An 18,149-nucleotide genomic window follows, 5' to 3' on the forward strand; every position below is an offset into this window, starting at 1 on the left:
ACTTTTAACACAAAAAATATTTCAAACAGATTCTATAATAAGTATATTAATTCCACACCGGAACAAATTATTATACTAACCACAAAAAAACTAACCAGAAATTATTCGATCGAAAATCTTTAAAATATAATTTTCCTTATGTATAAATAATTGAAAACAACGAGAGAGAAGCCGGACCCACAGCCGGACCACTTTTGGGCATAGATTTTGCCAATCTGAAATTCATATATATTTTCTGTTAATATAATTCTATCATCAATGGAATTAAAGTTAATCACGTCAACTTGAAAGAAGACGACACTTTTTTTCATAATAATAATTTTGTAATGATAAACAAATTGATACAAAAATATGGTTTCCCGAATATTTCGTGCCGTGCCTCTTGGCCGCATAAAGTTGGCGATGGAGGAAGATGCTCCTGCTATTATGGCTCTTGTGAATGAGTCCATGTCGTTGAATTTTCGAGTGAAGAATGTTTGGGATATAAAATATATTTTGTAAGTTAATCATTAATGAGAATCAATAGAAGTTGGATAAAGCTTTGTAGAACATTCACGTTTAACGTTAAAAGTTTAATTCGCGTTACTTGTGTCTTGCGTTTTAGATTATTACCTTTATCTTTTACTCTATTTTGCTGCAGGGATGAAAGAGCCCACCTTAATACTAATTAATTAGTAGATAATGTAAAAGTTAATATATTTATTTATCAGGAGTTATTCCATAACATTCCCTAGTAAAAAACCTTAGTAAAAACTATGATATATAAAAAATAGTAGTATAATAGTAGTAGTATAATAGGTCATAGAGTAAAAAACACTAGATGGCGTTTGGTGATATATTATTATTTATTCGCAAATTATTCGCTTTTTAATAATTGTTATTTTAAGTTTTATTTAAAGTTACTTACCTATCTATTTTCTTTATCGCATGAGATTTGGATCCTCCCATACCACATTTCCTGCTACTTTGTTTGGATAGCTGAAATTATAAGTAGGTAATTTATTATAAGATACAACTTTACCATTCCTACAACCTTTATCACAATGGAAATTTTATTCAAAATATTTTCATTTAATAAGAGATCCATAGGGTGTTTGATATTAGATAGGTATCTTTGCCATAGGTACATGATTGAACCATTTATAATGTCTTAACTGTATTCATTCCATTATATATATGAGTCTATTGACTGGCACTCCAACAAGGGGCTACTGAAAATCAGCGCTTCACAACAAGTGCAGCACATGCTGAGTAGCGACCCTTTTTAGCACCACACTGATTAGGAATAAGTCACTATTTTTTTTTGTTTTTTATTTCATTTGTTGCTTTTGTTTTATTTGTATTTTTCTTTTATTATGTATGTGTGTGGTGTTAAATAAACTTTTCTTTCTTTCTTTCTTTCTATTCACTATGTATTAATTTATCGATATAATATTTCAGAAAAAACTGCGTGTTATCAATTTGCCAACTCGATATTAATGGTACTATAGTTGGATTTTTATCAGCAAAGGATTATCCGCTGCTACCATCTGTCAATCCCGCGGCTTGGGAAGATTTCGTATGGACCAAATATAAGTAAATATACTTTCCATATTATCATTGTGTATAGATTCAATTGAGTTACACATAAAATGTTTATATTTTTATAGACGGTACGTATGAAACTATTATTTCGACCGTACAAAAGTGACGGTTCGAAAACTTTCCTATTCGCATGGCATTTATTAAACAAATGGAATTAGCTATTGTATTTGGTGTAATTCTTACCACACTAATGACTGACAATAACACATTTTGCAAAATATGTAAAATTGGATTTCTAACCTGTGTTCAACATTTTGTAGATGTGTGGAATTGAATTCCAGAAATACGTTATTTTTACATTTGCTTTGTTGGAATCCAATTTATGCGAGGGAACTTGTGGATAATATGCTCAAGTCTTTGTTTATGCACGATCCATACTTACAGTATGTTGCTATGATGAGAACTATAATTGAATGTCCATGTAAGTGGAGTGGCAACGTTTTTGTAAAATAGTTTATTTTTTATCATAATTAATATTATCTCGAATCTTATATCTGCATCATATAATACCATCGATGTCTTGTGGGATATTTCTTTTCTTTTTATGGTTCATTCAAATGCGGATTTAGATTTTGATTAGAATTTAGAAAAAAATATGCCTATTGATTACCTACCTATAAACAAAAATTAAGGTTTATAGTAGGTATTTTAAACTTGGATTATGGATAGTGCCTGTATTTCGAACTTTCCACTAAGAAATTAATGGGTATCTTTTCAGTAAATTTTCATTTCATTCAACTTTTTGTCTGTTTCTAATAGATAGACTTTAATTATTTCATTGAGCTAAAATTAACGATATTCTACCAGTATGAATTTTGTAGAGACACTTTTAATTAAAGTTACTTTAACTTGCCAAGAGCAAATAAATACTTAGTAACTTAGTTATTAAAATCGCAATTCTAAAATATGACTCTTAACATGATTAAACGTCAAAAAATGTCCCTGTTCCGAATTCTTTATTAATTTCACCTTAAAATGAATTATATAGATACTATTTCATAGTAATTGTTCTCTTCCCTCTAATTAGATACAATAAAAAGTATTTAATCGATATTTCCACCTAGTGTTAGTACCGGGACAGTCCCGTTCGGAAGCGTCGTTCAAACGCATGCAGGCTTTGGAGCGGGGCGTGCCCGGGGACCAGCTGCCCGCGCTGCTGGTCGCTGATAGGAGCGAAGTCAGCCCTCGGTTGAGGGTACGGAGAGCTGTGTTAGTTGTTTTGTGTCACTTTTTAATTATTAAGCTATTGCATAGCTTCTATCGCGGGCCTTGAGCGCCGGGACCGAATCCAGAAATTCCGTAACGAAAAAACCTCACGCTCCCCACTCCGACGGACGGAGGTGTGGCTTGAAGGCATGCTATGCAATAGTTTTACCGCGGCAGTACCCGAGTGCCACACGTCTTTTTTTTAAAGATCTGGTATTGCAGGCACTTAAGAGGGCTTATTCAATTTAACGCAAGTCAAAATCTCCGCGATCTATTACGATAGATCGCGGCTTGCGCTATCCTTTTACTATGAACAGCATAGGTCCACAGGAGAGCGCCGAGCAACATGTCCTCTCTCTGGAAAGGCTCGCTGCCGACTGATTTTAATCGGGTAGCGCGCAGTGTTTTATAGTACTTTAAAAAAAATTGTAGAAAAATAATAGAGGTACCTTAGTTGATTTTTTAAATTTTATCTTATAAGTAAGACGTTCTTTTATTGCAATATGTATAAATTATATTCAACTAAGTCAAATATCTTGGTGAAAATAATCATTTTGTCGACTATAATTTCTAAAAAAATTCACATTGTTCGGATTTTAATTTCGTAAGTTAGGAGTCCAAAATAAAAAAATCTCTTAACTAACTATTTTAATAAGGATTTTTGCAGTTAGTTAAAAAAAATGTGTGTTAGATCTGTCAGCAATTTCAGATATTTTTAGCTTCGAAATTGACACTAAAAGTGAAATCAAGTAATCATCGGCTCAGTTATCTTGATGGTATTCACAAATACTGTATTAATTGAAAAAAACTCTTAACTAACTATATAGACAATAAAATTTCCTAAAATTATTAGTAATCCGTATGTTTGTAAGATAAGTGGTTGATGGACAATCTGGTTTGAAAAATCACATATTTGAGCCAAACAGCGCACGGACCTCGTACACGGCCTTAAATACCCGTTTCAGAAGTAGGTTGTAATGAAACTAGTTGTGTGCTAGTTGCTATTTTTACAATGTTGTTGTTGATCAGATTTAAATTGTCTAAAGATAATACCTCCATTATGAAAGCAACGGGAAAGAAAGAAAATATGTAGGTATTATTATTATAATTTAGTAGGTAATAAATACATAAAAATACATAACTACTAGTGGTCCGCCCCGGCTTCGCCCGTGGTACCCACATGTTTAAACTATCCTATCTCTCAAGTTGGATTGAACTGCACATGGTGTGCGAATTTTATTATAATCGGTTAAGTGGTTTATGAGTCCATTGAGGACAAACATTGTGACACAAGATTTATATATATTAAGATATTAAGATAAGATAAGATGTACTTACAAAATTAAAAAAAAAATACATGGAATCAACATTTCGTGAAACAATGACATTTGAAATGAAATGCTTTCACTTTCACCGCTGTTTTTCAGCTACGATATTATGTTATCACAACATTCTGTTTAGAAAGCCTATTCACAGTAATCATACCATTTCATTATAGATAACTTCCGTAATTAGGTACCTACCTATATCTTATTATGAAAAAATAATAAAAATAATAACTATATCCAAAACTAGTGAAGAAGACAATGACGATATAGTGCCGATAATAGAGCGTCAATCCACTCGCCTCCGGGAATTATATGGTGACTTCTATGTAAGTGAGCTGATCTCGCGGCACCCGGAGTCGGAACGAGTGTTGCTTGTTTGTGAGGTACTTACAAGGCAACATAATATGTTGTATAGAGAAAAATAAACATGAGCGGATATCTTACTGTAAAGCTAGTGTGTACTTATATATTTGTGCGATTTCTACGTATCACTTATTGCATGAATTATTTTTGAAGAGTTCTACATTTTATTTTTTTTAGGTGTTCTGAAAAAAGATTACATAAATGGTTTGACTATGTTATTAGTATTTAACTTCCATATCCTGCATTTTAGCACAAAGAAGTAGCCGTTGGAGTAATGTGTTTGAACACACAAATAAATTACGAGGAGTTGGAGGAAAGCTTTGAGCTTTCTCCTTTCGCTGGTTTGAAGCGTTTGGAACGTATTGTTAAACCGGAGAAAGAGATACTCGAGTCTAACATTAGGTTAGTTTAGATATCTTTCTGTCCGTGGCCATTTATTTGCAAAGAAGGTATCAATTATAACTTATGGATATTAAAAAAAATATTATTAGGAGCCTACATTTAATAAAAGTATTTTTAATGTAAAAGGCTTTAAAATTTGCTTATTTTTAGCCTTTTAGAAGAAAATAAAGAGCCAGTAAAGGAGACTTCTTTTACAAGCACTACTTCTAAGGACGTTAAATCAAGGGTGAGTAGATAACAAAACACTATCCTTTGATTGCTTACATTTTGAATTTTTTAACTCATTTACTTATAAAGATATTTATTCAGCGCCGAAAACTGCAACATATTTCAGAAGCTTCTTAAAGATGTTACATACCTAAGTATGCCCTTTTACCTATTATATCGTAATTACATAAAAATAATTAATAGGTGACTTGGATATTCGAAGAAGACGAATTTAAAAAGTTTGACAAGGACAAAGAGGCTCGTCCTGTTACCCAACCGGGTCCGTACTCGCAACTAGATGTTCTGAATTTCTTCCAAGACGAACCGGAAGAAGTGGAATACGATATTGTTAATATTGACCACGATTTGTTGAAAGTTCCCAAGTTTTTTTATGAGAAGCTGGGCATAAGGTAACTTAGCATTTGGGGATTGTTTACTAAACAATACCAAAACAGATAAAGTAGCACAGTGCAGCAGTTTTGAGATACATTTTTGGTATAGTGTGTGTTTAAGAGTACTAAATATATTATCGTTATATTTGTATTTATTGTATTTCAGCACCGATGAAGGCTTTAAATCTCACAGAAGGGAGTCTTTTTATGATAATAAATACTTAGACCAAGATAAAGGCAAGAGGACATGTAAGTATTCGATCAATGTTTACAAGGATGTTTTACTTTTTTGGTTTTTACGAAATGATTCTTTCTCTTACATTCAAATATTATATTATGTTATGTAATTTTAAGCGGAATTTCTTATAAGCCCTCCTGCTAAACCGCCTCAACCTACGCGCTATATCGGGGCTCCTAATGCATTTTTACTTGAGTTGTTTGCTATGCACCAAGATTATGATGAAAGGTATCCTATCTATATCTTAACCTTAAAATAAATATTAAATTAAAAATCCTACAAAATGATAACTTAGTTTATAATTTTAAATTTATCTATTAAATCTTAAACACATAAGAGTTTTTTCTGGTATAGGGGAGAGGGGGGCATTACGGGGACGCGGGGCACGACGGGGCCATCCACACTTACAGAAAACTATACGGTGTAGATGTGTTTTGTTTTCGCTAATAGGTAGCCAATTTGTATCTCTCTTAAGTCTGAAAGTGACCGGCGAAAGGCTGCGCACGTTTGATTTTTAATAGGAAAAACGATTTTCAACGTAATTTCATGTAATTTTGAGTGACTATGAATACGCTTATAAAATGGTAAGTGTTTATGTTGCTACTATCATGTATTTACTTTGTTATTGCAGATAAGTTATTTATTGATATGTTTTGAACAAAAATACTCTAACCCTCACTCATTTTATTTGATTTGTTATTTAAAATAATGTGAGAATTGGGGCATAACGGGGACATGGCTACGGGGTACGATGGGGTATCCCGTTATGTTAGAAAAAACGAGAACAATTTAAGAGAACGAAGAAATGTTCTAATCCAAATGACCCCAAGTTAAAGAAGAACTCTAAGAAACAGAAGACCCAAAAAGACTCTTCTGAAGAGAATACCGACGAGGATACCATGTGCATGTACTGCCTTGACGGGAACCACACTATTTAAGGTCTTCGGAAGGTTGGGTGGCTTGTCAATTATGTGGACGGTGGGCTCATATATCTTGTGCTGGTGTAGATGACGACAATACAGAAGAAATCCACATGTGCTTGTATTGTGACGCAACATAAATACGTACCCCATTCTGCCCCTACCCTGGGGCACGATGGGGTTTTCATAATAGTTTCAAAAAATTAAAATTATAACGTGATATGATTATTTACATCACCAAATTCTATGCCAAATGATAGTTTAATAAGTAACCAAAGTGTTGTGATTCATTTTAATTAATAAATACATTGCGTTGATCATGTTACTGTGTATTTTCCTTAACGTCCCCATTATGCCCCCCTCTCCCCTATAACACAACTTTAATAATTCGTTGTAGAATTAATCATATACCTAAATAAATTTATTTCAATTTGTCTACGGATAATAATTAATGTGATTAAAGGTATGGATTCGACATGCTACAAGCGGCCTACGAACTATTTCCGAATCGAGATTATTGCATCATTTGCTTACCAACATGTCATACGAGCTTTCCATTGCTGGACCATTTTACGGTACATATAATTTACATTTTCACAATATAGTACTACTATATTAGTAATTATTTATATTTGTAGTTACTTAGTTTTACTTTTTAAAAATTATGTTTCTAATTGCTTCATGTATACTTAGTAGAGTTTATAGGTATGCTAACAAACAAAAGCTTTTAACCGATGCCTTTAAAGACAGCTTTAAAGATGATATTTGCTAAATAAACATAACAATAAAAAAATTGTACATATTATATTCTATCTTTTATCAAATACCAATATAAAAAAAACCTTCTGCTTTAATACATAAGTTATGAGGTTTAATATTACTCAGGATACAGCAATAACTAGATTAATATTGAAAATATTTTCAGCTAGTGACGCCGCAGAGCTACCGCATGAGATTTATCAACGAAACGCTTTATGTGGCCCACATCAACTCCGTCAGAGGGTAAGATATTATTAATTTTATCACACGATATTTTCGCCAAAATGTATTAAAAATTAATGGTTTTAAATTAAAATTTGTTGTGGCAGATGCTTTTTTTATAAAAAGCAGTCGTAGTTATCTACCTATAGGTTGTTTTTGGTAAGTGTGTTTTGCGACATCAAATACTTATGTACTTAAATACTTAGAGGTTTTACTAGTTCTATAATGATTTTGAGATATTATTGCTTTACAATCTACATTCAAACTGATTAGGTAACATTTTTTTTAAGTTATGTGATGTAATGTGTAACAGTATGTCACAAAAAACATGCCACTTACATCTCGTAAAATCAAAACATTTTACTTTTGACCTCTCATACACCAGTATCAATAGTAAAAAGATTTTTCAATACATACACGCAATAAGTAAGATGAGGATGATAATCACGATTTTGATGATAAAAATAATAATTATGGTGATGATGATAATATATTATAAATTATTATTACCTAGAGATGTACGTGTACGTGCAGCCGAACCGTACGACATTCCCAGTGTTACGGAAGTTCTAGAACATTCTCCCAGAAAACATGAAATATTGGATCTATTGCACGATAGCTTTGTTCTACGGATTCTCTCGTCTTTTGTCCTCCTTAGCCAGAACCAGCCGATCGGTCTTGTTATACTTGGGTTAGATTATTGATTTTTTTATGTTAGTTAACATTTTATGTTTATGTTACTTAGTTTTGTCAAGGTACGCCTTTTTAATCGAAGATATTTAAAAAAGATGTGTTCCCTGTATACCTATTATGATAGACAACTGCGAGTAGACCCGATATCTATAAAATTTAGTTTCTTTGAAGAGCCCAAATCTGTTGATAAAATTTTTTTGTCATATTTCAAAATAATCAATGACACTACGTAGGTATTTTGATGCTGGTTGATAATAATAATTATTACTTTATTACTATTTTTTTAGAGCTCTAGATGAGAATACTATAGTGAGGGCCCAATATGATTTGCCGCCTGAACCTCACAAATATGGGACTGATGCTGCGGTAAGTTACTTTGAAATACTCGTACCACATGAAAGATACACATTGTAGCCTTTAGGTATTAGAAATTCTTTTTAGGGGGCTTTAATTAATAACATTATTAAGGGCAGTAGTTTCAAAAATTAGTATCTCTTCTTTTAATTCTGCCTCTTTCTCTGTTTGTAGTACCTAATCTTTAAAGTTGCACTTTCGTATTGTGGTAAAGTTTTTAAATTCAATTCAATTTTTATATTAAAGTTCAGGCTAAAAAAAGAAGTTTATTTTTGCATAGTTATTGGCTGGTGTAATGTCTCCAATAATGGAGCCTCACGCACGATGGTACTTGCGTGATCTAATTAGACATACTAAATATGTTACCTTGTTCTGGGCTTGTCGGCTTTTTGCGAAAGGAGACGCGGTAAACAATATTTTAGTTTTCATTTTATTTGTTCAAACTTTTTTTAACAATTCATAGGTTCCTGCATAGGATAGCTTTGTTTGTCTAAATTCTTCCACTTTTCTAAATTTGTTGTCATGAAATAAGACAATAATTATTAAATTTTTTAACTTCATATAGTATATATACTATTTTTGACTTGTGTATCTAGTTCTGCTTAAAAATTTCAATACATAGTTTTATTTATATCGTTGCTATGAAAACGATGACTTCCCAGTTTATAAAATTTTTTAAAGGTTTTTAAAGAAATCTTGAATATTTTATGTGTAGAGTCCAGCAAGACATTTAATGTCACTGGGCCACTTCATGAAGCCAGTAGTGCCTCGGCAATTCTTCCCCAACGTTAAGGGCAATAAGGATTTAGAACTTATATTTCAACCCATGTAAGTTTTGTAAGGACATAATTGTAAATATTTACCTGATTAAAATAGATTCAATAACGTTTGAAAGATACTATGAAAAGTATGTTTGCATCAATAACAATCACATTTTACCTGTTTTATTAACCTACAAAAATAAGTGTAATATTAACTAACAGATAAGCTAAGTAGATTTATTTATTTATTTATTTAAGCTAAGTAGAACATATCCAAAAGTTGTGAAACCGACCCTTAACATTCAAACCATGCCTGAACATAAATTAACTGTTTTCTACGATTTCAACAGCGCCTTACTTATATCTGTGTCTGAAATAGAATATGAATAATCCATTTAATTTATTACCTACTGTATTGGCATTTACAAAGAAAAATTTGACAAATTGTTTTTTCAATAGATCTGCTCCATTTGCTCTTTGGACCTTAGAAAGAGCCCTAACAAGTTTGCCAAGAGTCTATGTGAATAACAATATTGTGGTGGTGGGAGCAAGTCGGACTGGGCTTGCTTTCATCGAACAGCTTTTTATGGGGTAAATAATTATTTTGAAGCTAATATTTTTAGGGAATATATGTTTTATCATTTATGAGTAATTCCTGTAGTTTCGTTCCTGTTGTCTGTTGTATGAGCACATGACGGAGTAATGTTGAAGTTGTTACTCTTTAAAAAAGAAGCTCAAAGTAGGTACTTAAATTATATTTTTGTTTAATGCTATGGGTGATCTTTATTCCTGTTGCATTTTGACAGGCTAGGTCAATTTTCGCCACTTCTGAATTCAGATATCTATTCTATTCAGATATTCAGAGATCTAAATTCAGATTAAATGAATTCAATTTCCAACTCCTTAAAATGAACTCTTTTACTCCTCTTTTCATACACTTGATGTATTTAAACAAACTTGTCATGGCTTTTACCAAATATTATTACGTATTCCTTTTACAGACCAACGTACCAATACCTAACATTTACGAACATTACCCTAGTCTCCGAACATGGATTGCCCACAGTGCCAGATTGTTTAAAGGCAGCAGAAACTTGCGTGCCGAGGAATGGCCGCTATACAGACAGATATATAAAGAGTGTCCCGTTTTATTATTATGTAGATGTCATTTCTGCTGTTATGACGCAAATAGACAGGTTTGTTTGGTATTAGATACTTTTATATTTCCTTTGACTGACTATTTTCTATGTCTGTCTACTTTCTTCTCATTAATGACGCGGTTAGCGCATTATGTTTAGAGAAATTTGCATCGAAATAAGAAATCAGAAGTTGTAACATGTATTTTAAAATAAAATGTTTACGTATTTTTTTATTACTTACATAGGTATAAGAAGATTAAAGCTTTTTTCTTTTTGGATATTGAAGGCGTTCCTTGAATGTCCGAAAAATATATAAATAAAATTTTGCAGAAAAAAGAAATGTATACATTTGAAAGATGGTGGAATGAAGTTCTATGATGAGTTAGTTTTAACATGTGGTCAGCAATTCCAACATCCAGATTACTTGAAAGATCCTGAACCAGTTAGAGACGTTGAGTAAGTCCAAATTAGGCATATTCTGTATTATAGGACATTAGTCGAACATGAATTCCTTTCACTAAATTTAATGATTATCATCAGACCAATTCTATGGTACTTCAGAACTATAGAAACGGTCTGGCGATAAATGCATATGTAATTGGACATAAGAACCCGTTAATTTCACGAATAGAGATCAAATTGAATTTCATTATAATTTCAAGTCCCAATAAGCCATGTGATCGTCTCCTAATGGATGACACGAAGTACCAACCAGACAGAGTACCACCTCCACCAGAACTACCAGATAATGTGATGCTTATCAACTCGTTGGAACAAGCCAATAATTGTTTGAGGAAACTGCAAGTGATGATTAAGGCTGCGAGTTAGTATTTAGAAGAACTCAAATTATTATTAAGATAATATTAGAAATGATATATCTGAAAACGTCCTAAACTGCACAATTTCAATTGCACAGTTGAGAATGAAAGGTTGTTAAAATACATTTTTTGAGCATTGGTTGACTACAAGTTCCACTTTTAAACATAGTTCTTCATTCAAAGAAAACTAAAAGCTTATGATGTTATTCATTGTAGGTACTCTAGGAGCGGCAATACGAAATGCTTTTAATTTGATTATCGATCGTGTTGGAAATCTAGACTCTAGAGCTTGATGCTCGATCTGGGATTATACAATAGCTATTTGTTTAAAACTATACGTTTATTTTAGAGGAATCGGATAAATGTTTGAGCGAAGACAACAGGATTATAGTATACGGCGATTACATAGAAGCCTACAGCTGTATAGCCGCGTTGTTAGAGATGGGAATATCAGCGAAGTTATTAGCGTTTGTTGAACCGTTCCCACCAGAAGATAGTACTAAAATGAGGGTCAATTGTTTTAATAATGAAACGGTAAATGTTGATTGTAGCTATAATATATGTATACATTTATCCGTCTTTGGCTTTATTCGACATATCAGATAAACTTATTCTGACATTTCTTATATTTCCTCCTGTTTATTTTTTTTATTTAATGAAGGTTCTTAAAAGAATTTTCCATGGTATGAATTTATACTATAAAAATCATATAATCTATTATCATTGTAGGTGGATGAAAGAGTTCAAATGATGCTCAAAAAGCTGAAAATCCAAGTATATAGGAAAAGTCACCTGTATGGTTGGTGGCAGAAAGGCAATCGAGTTGAAACTATTCGTCTCATGTCGCCATTGCATGCTTTTCATTTACCGTGCTTTGCTTTCTTTTACTATGGGATAAAGGCAATTGATGTTTATGCTTTTAAAGGTACCTATTTAATTTTACTATCTTCAGCAATAAAAAAAAATAATAATAGTTCGTATCTTTAAAATTACTATTTTAGTGAACGAGCTATCCTTGAATTACTTTTGATCTAAACTTTGAAAGGAATCTTAAATTTTAAAATATGTATTACATTTTTATTTTCACAATTGAAATTACCACCAATTCTACTGCACCCTCTGTACTAATTGAATTGTTACACCAGATCTAAAAAACTTTATATGCACTAGCAATCAATGAGAGCGGTCTGGTATACGACGGCGGTCTGGTAGTGGGCCCAAGCTTCGATACGAACGACCCGCACGTGTTCGCGGCGGGGCCGTGCGTGCGATACTCGCGCAAACTATACGCGGATATTCGCCAGCACAAAAACTATTGCTCGGAGGATGTTGGTGAAGCGGTAGGGTTCTAGAAGATTCTGTGTAGATTGTATGTGTATCAACAATAGTGGTCTGGTATACGACGGCGGTCTGGAATACGACACCGGTCTGATATACTACTAACAGTGGTCTCATATACGACGGGGGTCTGGTTGTCGAGTTGCAAGTTCTGCAAGCCCAACATTAACCAGCACAAGTATTATATTGGCATGTAGATGTAGGTGAATATTTTTTTAGCTAACAAATTACGATAACCTGTCTCAAATATGTCCAGTTCGTATTCACGCAATAATATTCCTTACATTCGATTCATTATAATATTTTCAAGTTGTTAAATAAAAAAAAAAATATAATAAAATGTTAGTAATTGAAAACACTTGGTATTCATTTAATATAATAATTATTATATGAAAGCCTTTATGCATCACAAAAACAAAAAATTATCTGTTGGAAAAATCTCAAAACAAAAACATAATATCGACCCTGCCAGGATTCGAACCTGGAATCTTCTGATCCGTAGTCAGACGCGTTATCCATTGCGCCACAGGGCCGGATGTCTGTCCTTCCAAATATAGCGATCTATTTGGTTAAAATTTAGTGATCTACTAGCGGTCCGCCCCGGCTTCGCCCGTGGTACCTACATGTTTAAACTATCCTATCTCTCAAGTTGGATCGAACTGCACATGGTGTGCGAATTTTATTATAATCAGTTAAGTGGTTTAGGAGTCCATTGAGGACAAACATTGTGACACGAGATTTATATATATTATAAGATAAGATAAGATAAGATAAGATAAGATTAAGATTAAGATTTCAGTCAAATGTAGGGATGTATATTGTTCAGATTTCAAATGTAGTGATGCATTTTAGACAAACATTTGATTCATTTTTCAATTAATGTAGTTCTAGTAATCTCTTTCACACAAAATATGAAGGTAGGTATTTTTATCTAATTTCAAATCTTGTGATCTGCTTTGTTTAAATACAGTAATTTATAATATTTAAAAGTCAAATGAATAGATGCACTTTGTTTAAAATTCAAATATTCGATGGGCGATCTATTTCGTTCAAAATTAAAAACATAATTAGCTATTTCTTTAAAACAAAATATTTTTAGTTAATATTTCGTAAATTGTACTGTATCATTTATTTTACTCTAACTGTATCATTTAACTCAGTTGGCAAGGATTTTCCTCCACAAACTGGACCCCTTCATGACCGGCGTGAACGAGGTCGAGTCGCCGACATCGGATGTCATGCCACGCTTCAGTTCTAACTTATCGGCGTGAGTTGTCCTTTACATATATATTATATTTTCAAATTATTAACGAATCGGTTCTTTTATATGAGAAGGTAGAAATTATTTTTGTTTTCTGACACAACTAATTTAAAATTAATATCAAATTTTCAGATTCAAAGACTCGCATGCTAGCGTTGGGAGTGCTATTCGTCTTTCTGCCAGTGCTATTAGAGGGTAAGTTCAGCAATGTTTTATTGTTATCAATATTATGTAAAATTTTATTTACCATAATATGTAAAATATGACACATACGAACATCTGATAGTAACTTCTATATTATGTTACTTAACATAGAGTTATAGACCTACTTTGTATACTCCTATTTATAGAATTCAATAGATATAACGACTGCAGGAATTATACTATCAAAAATAAAAAGAAATGCCCTAAATTAGACTTGTACTCATTTGTTCAGACGCTGGCAACCGGTGGCCAAATTCAAAGCTCCTCTGGTTCAGTCAGGGATATTACCCGGACCATTGTATTACATGCAGCTCCGAACACCCGGTCCGGAGATACCTATGGCAGTGAAACTGTCGTTGCCTCATCAGGTTAATTTGTATTGAGTTCAATAATTTTGATCAATAGAATTGGCAGTTAATTAGCACTACTTGATACTTGCTAATGTGGGATTGTATGTTCTGGTACTATCTTGATATTAATTTAATGGGATACTTCCCTACTATTTGCTTTCGAATATAATACTCCCAATATAAATAAAAGTATATCATAGTATAACAAATCTAATAAAAGTTCGTTTATTATTCGTTGTGGTGACTTTAATATTTGTATAAATTCTTGTTTCTTGCCAGTGATTTTAAAGTTATCTTATATATACCTAGGGTGTAGGTTGTTCATATATTATGTATCAACCTTCGTTAACACGAAAAGACAGTTAATTTAATAATTTGAAAATTTTGTACGTAAAAACAAATATGTAATATGTTACGTACGTACGGTTATTACATTATCTGTGGCTACCAATTCAGCAAACTTTTCCAGGGTCACATTTTGATAACAGATAAACATGAGAACTATTTTCGTCTCCAAGTTAACGCATTACACTGCATCGAAGCTATCACTTGTTTGTCTAAGAAGAGATTTTCCTCAGAAAGTTTTACTCTGTTGTATGGAAAACATGAGGCGTATTTCAATAACTTGCTTGCTAGATATGAGGTGAGTACACAAAAAAAAAATACATATATCTATGTAAGAGCTACTTAGCGCGCAAGAGCAACTTTTGTCTCCGCAACTATTTCGTCTCTCCCATCAACTCTATAGGAAGTTGCGTCGCTACGTGCGCGCACTTTCTTACTAGCCCATAGAGTTGATGGGAGAGACAAAATAGTTGCGGAGACAAAAGTTGCTCTTGCGCGCTAGCTCTTATTTATTTGTAGAGTTCAGCCTAACTCTATTGTGTTTCTTTTACTATGAATAATTTTAAGTAGTTCATAGATAGTAGAAACAATTAATTAATTCATTCTAAACTTTTAAAGCCATTAATATACTAGCTATTCGCCCGTGGTACATATTTCGTAATAAAAGGTAGCTTATGGTCTTTCTCAGGGTCTAAAGAATGTCTGTGCCAAATTTCATCAAAATCGGTTGAGAGGTTTAAGCGGGAAAGCGTAACAGACAGACAGACAGAGTTACTTTCGCATTTATAATATTAAAGTAGGGATTCCTTCAATTTTACGGTAGTCTTTACTCTTTTAACTTGTCTCTCGAGTCAGTAGATATTTAAATGCATTTCTTCCTATACTATAATTTACATTTTTTACAATTAAAAATATTACTTACGATGGTTTTTAATAGTTACACCTGATTGATGACTTCTACGATTTCTTCTCCAAGCCGTGGATGTCGGCGCTGTATCAAGAATCATTCATTGATTTAATAAGTGAACTTCATGAGCACGAAGTGAAAACGGTATGTTATTGTAGTTATTATCTAAATCGTGAGTAACTAAAATAAGCTATAGAAAGAGCAAAAACTTGCTTATATTTGAATAGTTAACATAGGATGATTTGTATTATAAGTAAGGAAAACATCTGAAGTAAATCAAAAAGTGTTAATGTTAAAAAGTTACAAAAATCATATTACTAGCACTGTATTTGTTATTAGAGTATCAGTATATTTCAAAATCTTTTCATTAGAAGTAATTTAACAAATCTAACTTATAATTACTTTCACTTTACTTCTAAAGGTGTATGATGTGGTAAAGACCAAATACTACGAGTTTGTTGAGAGCGTCGAGTCTTCTACCTGTGATAAAACGTGCATTTCAAATAAATTAATGGTTTGTATTTAATTGTTTTTTCATCTTAGATTTTTAATCAATTTATATTGTAAGTTAAATAGGTAGTATTTCTGTAATATAGTTATCTCGGTTCAAGCGTTACATAATCCAATCCATACTTAATAATTCTCTACTGGCTGTGGCACGCGGTTTAACTTCCTTACCTTCCTTCTTTATAGTTAATATTAGTATAGAAATCTGATAAAAATGTTTAATTTTTCACTATATCTCTCAGGAGTGCGGACAAAACGCAGAGCTGCGTCAGGAAGCCGCGGCGTTCTGGCGATCGATCGGCGGCGAGCACATCGTCACGTCGCACCTCGCGCACTATCTCAAACGGAATAGCGTTATTAATCCGTACTATGCCGTACCCGAGCCAGAATTCACTTGATTTTGAATAAATAAATGTTTTTTTTTGTGTAGATGTTGTGATGATTTTGTTGTTTGTTGTAATAAATGTTGATTTTTTTTCATTGGTGTTTTATTTGTGTTTGAATTGTGGGTATAAGATGGTTGCGAGAACATCGTCACGTCGCACCTCGCGCACTATCTCAAAGAACTGGGAGGATTCGAAAATTTGCAGTTCATTTTTGATTCTTAAACATAGAATATACTCAAGGGCATTAAAACTAAGTGTAAACTATATTTACAAATTACAACCACATACAACTCTAGAGAGAGATATATAATATGTAGAGGTTATTGATTTAAAAAAATATAGGTAGAGCTGTGAGTCATCAATATTCAGTAAGGATAAGAGAAAGAAAAAACAAGCACATTTTAGACAATTTATTTAATTTTACACATGTTATCATAATATTCCGCTTACGATAATATTTACACGAAATGCACAGTTACGGCGATAGAAAATAAAATAACAAAAAAGTATCGGTAACATAAAAAACTGACTAGTTTTCGAGATAATTCCAATAACGACTAGCATTGAAAAAACATAGGTATACATTATAGCGTTTAACAAAATAAAAACTAAATAGGACAGTGGTATACACAACACTTATGTAGTAAACGTAGACTTAATACTTTCGCATTATACATAATATAATATTTTGTCGTTGAGATGGTAACACCTTAAAATGATCACGCAAACGGCTTATTTACATAGGTATGTAAGTCAAGATATTATAGGTACGTCTTTTCTTGGATCTAATAAATATAAAATAAAAAATATTTGCTAAATAAGCTTTCGGAGTGGAAAGCACTAAATTTCACCAAATATTTAGTAGGTTTATACAGAGTTACATTCTGCTCAAATAATTTGAAAGTACGGCAGTTTTTTCTTCATGTCTTCTGTATTCAGAAGCCATGAAAAGGCGTATAAAAATAAGTTTTTGACTAGAAATTAGAACGACTAAAATAAGGAGTCATTATTATATGAAAATCCGTAAAATAAAATCTTGACTTACGTTATACATCAATCGAAAAGATTCTACTAAGGTTTAAAAGGGCGGTATAGTACACAATATGACTAGAGTACAATATTGATTATCGAAATCGATTTTCTTATTAGAAACCCTATGTATATCTATACTAAGTTTTGTCCTTTCAATAGAATGCTGTACATCTTTAATACCTTAATGTAACGAATTACAGTCCTTAAAAATATTTATTTTATTTTATTAATAATTAAATTAGTGTCATTAAACTTTATGTTTAAATTCATATTTGATTTTGAGCTATTGAAGATTGATCGTTGCAAGATCTTTCATACGTTTTGTTTAGAAATAAATTATTTGATATTCGTTAAACATGCTGATGATACATTAATATTTACATTATAAATAACCTCCATCTCAAATAAAGTACACAAGAATTTCGTTGAATTT

General features: G+C 32.3%; 1 protein-coding gene and 1 non-coding gene across 2 annotated transcripts; one reads left to right on the forward strand and one right to left on the reverse strand.

Moving 5' to 3' along the window:
* The first annotated feature begins 402 nt into the window (after nucleotides 1-402).
* On the forward strand, nucleotides 403-16,740 carry LOC123697588 (cilia- and flagella-associated protein 61-like). The gene is made up of 30 exons (XM_045644129.1): nucleotides 403-497; nucleotides 1,441-1,575; nucleotides 1,845-2,005; nucleotides 2,649-2,793; nucleotides 4,366-4,501; nucleotides 4,732-4,883; nucleotides 5,034-5,109; nucleotides 5,295-5,500; nucleotides 5,649-5,731; nucleotides 5,837-5,948; nucleotides 7,104-7,215; nucleotides 7,566-7,642; nucleotides 8,136-8,312; nucleotides 8,602-8,680; nucleotides 8,949-9,074; nucleotides 9,384-9,496; nucleotides 9,889-10,020; nucleotides 10,431-10,625; nucleotides 10,899-11,024; nucleotides 11,231-11,391; nucleotides 11,736-11,920; nucleotides 12,116-12,311; nucleotides 12,557-12,726; nucleotides 13,885-13,991; nucleotides 14,118-14,180; nucleotides 14,422-14,557; nucleotides 15,009-15,182; nucleotides 15,822-15,935; nucleotides 16,213-16,305; nucleotides 16,541-16,740. Exons 1-30 carry the CDS (start codon nucleotides 403-405, stop codon nucleotides 16,694-16,696), a joined length of 3,993 nt encoding a protein of 1,330 aa, XP_045500085.1. The 3' UTR covers nucleotides 16,697-16,740.
* Trnar-acg lies at nucleotides 13,185-13,257 on the reverse strand. Its single transcript has one exon. It is a non-coding gene; the product is annotated as a tRNA-Arg (tRNA).
* Nucleotides 16,741-18,149: the final 1,409 nt, after the last annotated feature.

This window comes from Colias croceus, chromosome 14 (assembly GCF_905220415.1).
Source record: "Colias croceus chromosome 14, ilColCroc2.1".
In the NCBI taxonomy this organism is placed as follows: Eukaryota; Metazoa; Arthropoda; class Insecta; order Lepidoptera; family Pieridae; genus Colias; species Colias croceus.

Bases quoted from the DNA above. Each gene is read 5' to 3' on its own strand.
- LOC123697588 (XM_045644129.1), top strand. From the start codon at position 403: ATGGAGGAAGATGCTCCTGCTATTATGGCTCTTGTGAATGAGTCCATG. The intron at 5,501-5,648 runs GTAACTTAGCAT...ATTGTATTTCAG, and splicing joins TATGAGAAGCTGGGCATAAG to CACCGATGAAGGCTTTAAAT. The intron at 13,992-14,117 runs GTGAGTTGTCCT...TCAAATTTTCAG, and splicing joins TTCAGTTCTAACTTATCGGC to ATTCAAAGACTCGCATGCTA.